The 9,316-nt window shown below is 36.2% G+C and overlaps 1 protein-coding gene across 1 annotated transcript; it reads right to left on the reverse strand.

Annotated features, from left to right (window-relative positions):
• Positions 1 to 4,885: 4,885 nt before the first annotated feature.
• Positions 4,886 to 7,277, reverse strand: LOC134623145 (ependymin-2-like). Its single transcript, XM_063468349.1, has 6 exons — positions 7,217 to 7,277; positions 6,967 to 7,001; positions 6,724 to 6,850; positions 6,172 to 6,355; positions 5,820 to 5,903; positions 4,886 to 4,952 (listed from the first exon to the last, which is right to left on the reverse strand). Exons 3-6 carry the CDS (start codon positions 6,793 to 6,795, stop codon positions 4,936 to 4,938), a joined length of 357 nt encoding a protein of 118 aa, XP_063324419.1. The 5' UTR covers positions 6,796 to 6,850; positions 6,967 to 7,001; positions 7,217 to 7,277; the 3' UTR covers positions 4,886 to 4,935.
• Positions 7,278 to 9,316: the final 2,039 nt, after the last annotated feature.

The raw sequence follows: 9,316 nt of genomic DNA on the forward strand, positions 1-9,316 counted from the left end.
AATATCTGATGAAGCATCAGTTGCAGATAGGATAGCCTATAATCACTGGAACTGTGATTATAGGCTATTATAAAAGTCCTCATGCTAGGCATTACGTGTTTGAATAAAATGTATGTGTTTTTATCCACAAATATAATCATTTATCATAATGTTAAAATTGGCCAGTTTTAGTTGATATGCTTGAAAAAGATTCCAATCAGCCTCAGCTGTACTTTGAATTTTGTGCTGATCAGCAATCATTAGCATGGTAACACAGTTACAATAGTGGCAAAGGTAAACATAACCTTCTGTGCCAAATGTCATTATGCTACCAGTCAGGCTGGGAGCCAGTTCACTGATGTTAGACTGGCTACTGCTGGAGGGTAGAGGGTAGAGCGAACAGCATGAAGCACAGGCAGACACAGCTGCAAATGATTGTCAGAAATATTACATGTGCTCCTAGTGCCTCAGCACTTTTTTTTCACAGCTTGGTCAGTTCCTGTCGACATCTTTTATTTGGTTTGGTCATATTTTTTGACAGTCAGCCCAAGTGACTATCACTGCATGATGAATAGTAGAGTTAAACACGTTGAACATCAAATATTTACCTTTAATGTATTTGTGATTTCAATGTGTTTAGCTTTTTTATTTTTCCATTTCATTTAGGCCATTTCATTTGCCACTGCTGAGAGTTTTAAGGCAACAGGGTTTGAAATTGCCTGTACTTTCCAGTGACTTTGCGACTGACGGGCAATCAGGCACAAAATTAACAAATCTGCATACAGCACCTCCTACATTAACATTTAGGCTCAAGTGAATCTGGCCAAAAAATAAATAAATACATAAATAAATTGAACAAAATAAATGTAATTTCTTATCACAACAGGTACTTTACAGTGAGCCTCCTGCACATTTCTCAGCCTAGGTCGCAACATGCTTAGAGAATCATTAGACTGATAATTGGGCAGACTTGCAGGGCTATTTTTGCTGCTAATGCTTCCATAGCAGGTTGTTAACTCTTAAATCACAAAGAGCTAATTTTTCACATTGGGATTAGGTAGCTACCTCTGAACAACATAGTGTTGATTATTAGACGATGACTCACAATTCCCTGAGGTGAAATAAGTGTGATGACCCTCTAATAATAAAAATAAATTCTGTTATTATTGACGTTCATTGTGTAGACAGGTATGACTATGAGAGGACACAGAGGAATTATACTGTAACTCAAGAAAAGTAGAGGAAAAGATATCTTGTAAAAAGATACATTCCTTTTATGTGCGAGATACAAACTCATCAGCGCTGGATATTGTGTTGGTGTCACTTTACCTATTTACCTTGAGTACCAGTCATATATTATATTATGCGTCACAGATAACCTTGACAAAAGGACTAAAGAGTTTATTGATGTACTTGTCAACAAATGCAACTTCTCATGGGAAGCACTGGTAGCGTATATAAAACTGTATGACTGATAATACAGCATAGGTGTCGTATACAATGATGCTAGACCACACAACTGAAAAAATGTGTGACATGACATTTTTTCAAATTTCTCAAAAACTGCCAGAATTTCAGGCCACATCTAGAGTTGATCTGTAGTTTTTAGATGCATCTCATAAAATACTTGAATGTACAATATTTATGATATAAAACACTGAATGAATAATTCATACTCAAATATGAATGCAGAATATACTGTAGAAATGAGGCTCTCAGTAAACACATGCAACAATAGGCTGTTGTACTCAAGCACATACACTACAGCACATTCAGTTGGAAAAGACATAAATGAAAGCAGTATCATCTGAGATGACGAGGGATGCTGCCTCCATCTGCTGAAGAACGACTAGTACTGCAGTTTTCTACATGAGACGTTAAGCACAACAAGTTATCTGAATAATAAATAATTGCAACTCTTCTGAAGGTTCTGATCCATTTTAAAATCTGTTCCCCAGATTCCCCCTGATTTAAACAAGCAAATGAACATGTATGTGACAAATTTGCCCCTCATGATATACACTATCATTTCATTTCTGCTCTTTTGCACTCAGTTTAGATTCATCCTGACTTCTTTAGAGGATGCTTGATGGAGAACAGTGCAAACAGCCTCATTTTAAAAATACATTTTCCTACATTACCCCCAAATGACTAATTTTGTGCTAATATACACATTGATTATTGTTTGATTTGCATAGTATGTGTAAAAACTATACACTCACTTTCTTGAAGCTATTTTCATTGTTAGAATCTTATGTCATCAGTTGTGGTCATTCATGATTAACTGCATTGAAAATGCATTGGAAAAGGAAATATTACTGAAATAAAATTCCTGTTCATCATAACATAAAATGGCTAAGCTATAACCCAAAAGCTGTACTTTAATTTAGTGTAATATTAAGATGGATTTAGAATAAAAATTTAGTTGTTTATATTTTTATTGTATAATGATTTCATTAATGCAAATCACCTGTTGCACATTCTGAATTTGTTCAATGTATTTGTGTAACACTTGTGTAACTGTTTAGGAATTGCAACAATTTGTATACCGTTTCAGAGGTTCAAAAGCAGTTGGATAATTGACTAATAAAATGTTTTATGACTATGTGAGATTGGTTCCCTCAATGTTTAATAAAACATTTGACAGATAAAAGATCTGGAGTTGATTCCCAATGTCATACTTTCATTTGGTATCTGTTTACAGGAACACTCAATAAGAAGTTCAAAGAGACGCCGATGTAATTGGGCCAGCAGACCCACATTAACACAGAGCTTCACTGTTGATACAGGAAGGCTCTTTCACTGATCAGTATCAAATTTTATTAAGTCAGATCCTCTGATATGTAGCTTCATATAGATTATCTGTATGTGTGTTTATAAACAGTTGTCAGTCAGAAGATAAAAACAGAGCAGTCTGTGATAAACGTTTTATGATCTTTATCGTTATCAGTTTTCAATGGCAGTTACTTAGATTAGAGAAAAAACTCTAACCCTCTGAACATTCAAGTGATGCAGGTTATCAATCTGACATAACTTTTGCTCTTGGGATTACATGGAAATGCAAAGAAAGGATCTTTGACACCAATGCAAATATATACTTAACTGATCATACTGTTGAATGCAAAGATTATCGTTAAGCTGACAACAGAGCCCAGACACATTTCCTTTCTTTAGTTATTTGCCTGATTGTTCAGTTTGGTTTATCCATGTTTTGAACAAACTAAATGAAAAGGAAATTAAAATGCAAAGGAAATAAAAAGAAAACACAGTTATGTAAGATGTTGAAAATCTGTTCTGCAGTTCAGATTTTGATGCACACAAAGGTCATCTTCACCATGACATCCTTTTGTTCTTCATAAAACCATATTTTACATATTGTTTCACACTGATATGGTGACACTATCTTTCGTGCTTACCCAGTTAATTCCTTTAAAGTCTTTACTTAGGTGTAATCAAACAGGAACAGCAGGAATGTGCAAATGCAAAGCTAAAACCATTCAGTACTACAAAATGCTTCAGTATTCTACACTACTAGTTTGGGCACAGTCAGACAGTAAGACTGACTGCACGTGGGTGTGTCATTGCCAAAGAGTAAGAGCAGACAGCCTGGGATTTCATTTTCCTTCTTTAACTCAGGTTATTGCTGATTATGGCATTCTCTCAAACAATCATATTCTTTAATAAGGAGAGAAACTGCAAGAAAGACATGCAGAGGTACGATGTGGAATGTGTCTGTCCTTTGATGGGATGTCATGCATTCACATTTGCACTGTAATCAATGGGATTTGTAGAGGCTAATACTACTGACATAATAAGAGTATCAGTGTGAAGATTCAGAAATGAAGTCTACACATTCAAACATCGTCAGACTGACAAAAGAGTTCATTTCTAAGATAAACATGTCATTCTTATGGTCACTTTCAAATTTTTCATTTATTAAAACTGATACGTCTTCTACTTTTTTCTCTGTTATTCTGAAATATGCTTCAATTTACAGTTAAAAATAAAGAAATTCACAGTTTTTTCATTGATACTTGAAACTGTATTTTTTTTTCAAATCAGATTTTTCTGCATTATTATATCATCAATCCAAGGATGCAAAAAAAGTACAGAATTGTCTAGTGCTTCTCATTGATTTTATTGAAGGAATAACAAAACAAAGAACACGGGAAGTCATTCTCCTCTTTAATTTGTTTTGCTGATTATTTTTGCTGATGATTTGCTGGGGCGATTGTGGCTCAAGAGTTGGGAGTTCGCCTTGTAATCGGAAGGTTGCCGGTTCGAGCCCCGACTCGGACAGTCTCGGTCGTTGTGTCCTTGGGCAAGACACTTCACCCGTTGCCTACTGGTGGTGGTCAGAGGGCCCGGTGGCGCCAGTGTCCGGCAGCCTCGCCTCTGTCAGTGCGCCCCAGGGCAGCTGTGGCTACAATGTAGCTTGCCATCACCAGTGTGTGAATGTGTGTGTGAATGGGTGAATGACTGGATATGTAAAGCGCTTTGGGGTCCTTAGGGACTAGTAAAGACGCTTATATAAATACAGGCCATTTACCATTACCATTTACCATGATCAGACAGGATCTAGTGTTTTAATACACCTTCTAACATGCAGTCTCAAGCTATTGGTATCTGACTATCTGACTTGACTGAGTAAGATACTGAGTGTAAAACTCTTTTTTTGTTGTCTGGTGGCTGAATATTGCACAGCAGGTGAAAAACACTTAGCTCCATATTTCATAATAATTACTTGTTAATTTGGGTCATATTTAGCCCTGCAACCTATGTAGGACAGCATTTGTAATTATCTGGGTTCACATCCAAATCTTTATTTGTCTCTCTTGGTTTTCATGGCCAGAGACTCCACAGCAGTGAAGAAGCTATGTGGTGTCTTTGTTTCCTCCAGTTTAGAGTCGACACAGAAGTCAGGCGGGATGAAATCCATGGGATTAGAAATACCAATTATCCAGTTAAAGGTGCTGGAATAGAAACAAAATGTGTTTTTTAAGATTTTTGATTTCTGATTATTAAAGAATGCTGTTAAGTGACAAAATAAAAATGTCACAGAATGAATTAGGATAACAGTATATAATGCACACAGGATCTGTTTAAGATTACCTAAATAGCATAGCAGTGCATGTACCTCTTCAAATACTTTCAGTTCAGTTATTTCTGCACTGACAAGCTACTTAACCCTTTAATGCCCAATGTATCGTATTTGATATATGTGTTTTTGTGAGTTTTTGACACTTCTACATCATCAGCGTGACTTTTTTTACCCTCAAAAATGATATTAATAGCATCACACATTTTTAATGACTAAGTTGCAAAAGTATGGCTTACGTAGCAAATGTGATACAAATTAAAACTCATATATACGCAGATTAAAATTTGATATATTCGTTTGTCTAAAGGTTCAACAAACACTCCATTATCAAAAAATTAAAGATTTGTGGCAGTTATTTCATGGTTCAGGTTTTAAAGGGTTAAACACTGGGTTTGAAATTTGGTTTGTGAAGTGCTCACTTTTTTATTTCAATTTCTCGAGAATAAGTAAAGCTTCAAAAGATATCAGAAAATCTGATCATAATTTTTAATTATTATGTAACAAACTTAAGAACAAGGGATGTTCTCAATAAATGAACTGAATTCTATTTTATATTTCCTATTTGCATTTAGACACTATCTTTGTAAAATAAAGAATGAAGTATATTATACTTTATATTATAAAATATATTATACACGTTATAATAATGTTTGGCATAAGACCTTTTGCCAACATTTAGTTTCATTTAAGTGTTCCTAATGGTAATGTTAAGGATTTAGAGTCTAGTTTCAGATCTTACTTGTAGGTGATCCACCCAGTCTCTGGAGTGTAGCCGCTAAAGAAAATGGGAATGCAGCCTCAGTGAAGGCAGTTGTGTAATGGCCTGAAAACAGGAAGCATAAGTAAGAACTATAGTTCTTACAATAAACAGACTAACTGAGCAGCAGAAAACAGACAATTATGGAAAAAAATATGGAGCTTCATTACTGCACATTTCAGGGATATCAGACAAAAGCAGAATATAGACCAATTTGAGACACATATCTTGCGATCTGGCTCAGTGTATTTTTCCATAAACAAAAACAGTCTGTTTATATTTTAGCAAAAGTAAAATGGGATTTGTTCGGTTATGGTAAAAAGTTCCCTCTTACCGTTTTCCAAAAGCTTTCCATACCACGTGTTGGTTAGCACACCCATTCCCCAAGAGGAGGAGGACCCCAAGACTGACTGTCCCATCAGTTCAGCATTAGCAGGCACTTGCATGGAGATGAATTCTGTATTTAGGGGAAACTTCTTGCAGGACTCCTTGCTCCAGTCGATTTCATAATAGACTTTCTGAAATGGTAATTAAAGAAGGTGAATGCTCTACTTTTATTTACATATTTGTCTTTATAATTTTAGCCTGCTGTGTCTTGTGAATACAGCATATTTGAAAGAGTAGTGATGTACTCACTTTATTTTTACTGCTGTTTTTAATTTTAAAAAGTGCTATAGTCTTTATTATCTTTATCACATAATTTAGCTAAACATGCATTTTACTAACTGAGAAACAGCAATATTTACTGAAACTTTAGTTAATTAGTACCAGCAGGAAATTAAGACTATTTGTTGGATCCAAGAATATTCGATATATTTTAAGTTTTATTTAGTTTTCATCAAACAGTTTATATACATTTAAAGAAGTAGAAAAATGGGCTCATTACCTCATTGAAAAGCATCACTTGGTCCACAATGAAGGTCTGACCCGCAGTAACTCCAATACTTCTAAGCCGCATTTGTTGCCCCAAAGCACTGTAGGTCACTGATCCAGATGAATCCGTTGCCAGCAGACTGAAAATTAAGGAGTACAATTAGTAGGTGCAGAAAAAGACTCTGATTACTTGACAGGAATCCAACCAGGTTTGAGGAAAGATTATGAGTACACGAACTCCTGTTAATGAACTCACCATACTGAAGCTTCCAGTTAACAGCAGGGGGACAACTGTGGAATAGAAAATTGAAATAATAATCTGGGGTTTTTTTGTTTGTGAAGTAATTTATAAATGAAAGTACCTATGTAGCATTTTTCAAATTTCTTTTTTTCAATAATGTGAAATTTTAAAGTTTTCTCATCTCTGCAGTAATACTAAAATCTGCTTCACTTTTCTTAACATCACTTTTTAAAAAACGTACTAATGTATCCACTAACATACTCACCACAGGGTTTGGGATGCTGGGCAACAGCAGCTGCCAGCAGCAAGCTGAGGCAGGACAGCACACTGATGGAGTTCATGGTGAGAAGCCTGAGGAGCAGAACAAGGAGAATCTGTAAGTGCTCTGGTTCAGGGAAAGCCACACACCTCTATTTATACCTGCTCACAGCTGGCTGCCCCAATGCCACTTGTTCAGTCCCACATGTGCTTTTTCCCCCTTAATGTCATATATGGCCAAATAATTAACAGCTCTCCTTTGTAACAGCTTGGCTCACATGTGATAAGATAAGATAATAAATCAATCACATGCTTAATTTTATGGTGTAGCACTAAGTTCAGCAGATCATCTGAAGATATCTAGATTTTATGTCTGCCCTTTAGTCTGAGTTGACCTTTAGATGCTGCACCTTGTAATTTAATTTTCCTTTATTCAATAAAAAACCATTGGTCCAATGTTCAAATGTAAAAAAGTTACCAACCACTTGTTTTCTCTGACCAGCCTAAAGAATCAAATCAAAATACGTCAAAGGCCTGAAAGCATTCTTGTACAGAACTTAGAGAACTTTTACATGTAAATAAAGCCTTTAAAATGTGCTGCAGCAAATAATCTGCACTTAATTATATTTTAACAACATGGAGACAGTATTGGAAATGATCAAATACTGCTGCCAAAAAAAATACCAGTAATGTATCTTTAATACTGTGCACTGATCTAATTATTTTAAAAGCTTGTGCACAATTTTTTTTATATTCTGAAATGTAGGTAAACTCTTCATATACTCAAATGTTTACTTGCATTAAAGGTACAGTCAATAATTTTTTTTAATTATTTAATAGAAAAAAGTATTATATGCACACAAATATACAAAGAGTAATATATAATTACATCTTCCAACAAACTGATGCATTCTCTTAAACTTTCAATTAATGTATGGGTTTACAGTTTGTGGAAGCAGCCATGTTCACCCACCACATTTAAATACTGTGACCAGGACTAATGGTGTGTGTGGCTATAGACTGGCCACATACACTACCAGTCAAATATTTTTCTCATTTAATGCTTTTTCTTTATTTTCATGACTATTTACATTGTAAATCCTCACTGAAGGCATCAGAACTATGAATGAACACATATGGAATTATGTAGTAAATTAAAAAGTGTTAACTAACTCAAAACATGTTTTATATTTTAGATTCTTCAAAATAGCCACCCTTTGGTTTGATTACTGCTTTGCACACTCTTGGGATTCTCTCGATGCGCTTCAGGAGGTAGTCACCTGAAATGGTTTTCCGGCAGTCCTCTAGGAGTTCCCACAGATGCTGAGCACTTGTTGGCCCTTTTGCCTTCACTCTGCAGTCCATCTTATCCCAAACCATCTCAATAGGGTTTAGATCAGGTGACTGTGGAGGCCAGCCATCTGGCGGAGCACTCCATCACTCCATCATCCCTCTTGGTCAAATAGCCCTTACATAGCCTGAAGGTTTGTTTGGGGTCATTGTCCTGTTGAAAAATACATGACAGTCCAACTGAACCCAAACCTGATGGGATGTCATGTTGCTGCAGGATGCTGTGGTAGCCATGCTGGTTCAGTGTGTCTTCAGTTTTGAAACACTCCCCATAAGTGTCACCAGCAAAGCACCCGCACACCATCACACCTCCTCCTCCATTCTTCATGGTGGGAACCATGGTTGCACAAAGACATGGCGGTTGGAACCAAAGATCTCAAATTTGGACTCATCAGACCAAAGCACAGATTTTCACTCGTCTATGTGTTTCTTGGGCCAAACAATTCTCTTCTGCTTGTTGCTTTTCCTTAGTCATGGTTTCTTAGCAGCTATTTGACCATAAAAGCCTGATTCACACAGTCTCCTCTGAACAGCTGATGCAGAGATGTGTCTGCTACTGGAACTCCGTGTGGTATTTGTCTGGGCTCTAACCTGAGTTGCTGTTAACTTGTGATTTCTGAAGCTGGTGACTGAGATCAATTTATTCTCAGGAGCAGAATCTTGGTCTTTCCTGGGGTGGTCCTCATGTGAGCCTGTTTTGTCGTAGCGCTTGATGGTTTTTGCAACTGCACTTGTGGAGTTTTAGCAATTTTCCAGA

The sequence above is a fragment of the Pelmatolapia mariae genome, unplaced genomic scaffold, assembly GCF_036321145.2.
Source record: "Pelmatolapia mariae isolate MD_Pm_ZW unplaced genomic scaffold, Pm_UMD_F_2 NODE_ptg000433l+_length_25282_cov_1, whole genome shotgun sequence".
NCBI classification, from domain to species: domain Eukaryota; kingdom Metazoa; phylum Chordata; class Actinopteri; order Cichliformes; family Cichlidae; genus Pelmatolapia; species Pelmatolapia mariae.

Coding starts and splice junctions, on each gene's coding strand:
- LOC134623145 (XM_063468349.1), bottom strand. CDS start 6,795: ATGCGGCTTAGAAGTATTGGAGTTACTGCGGGTCAGACCTTCATTGTG. Junction 6,356..6,723: donor AAGTGATGCTTTTCAATGAG/GTAATGAGCCCA, acceptor TTACCATTTCAG/AAAGTCTATTATGAAATCGA. Junction 5,904..6,171: donor TGGAAAGCTTTTGGAAAACG/GTAAGAGGGAAC, acceptor TCCTGTTTTCAG/GCCATTACACAACTGCCTTC.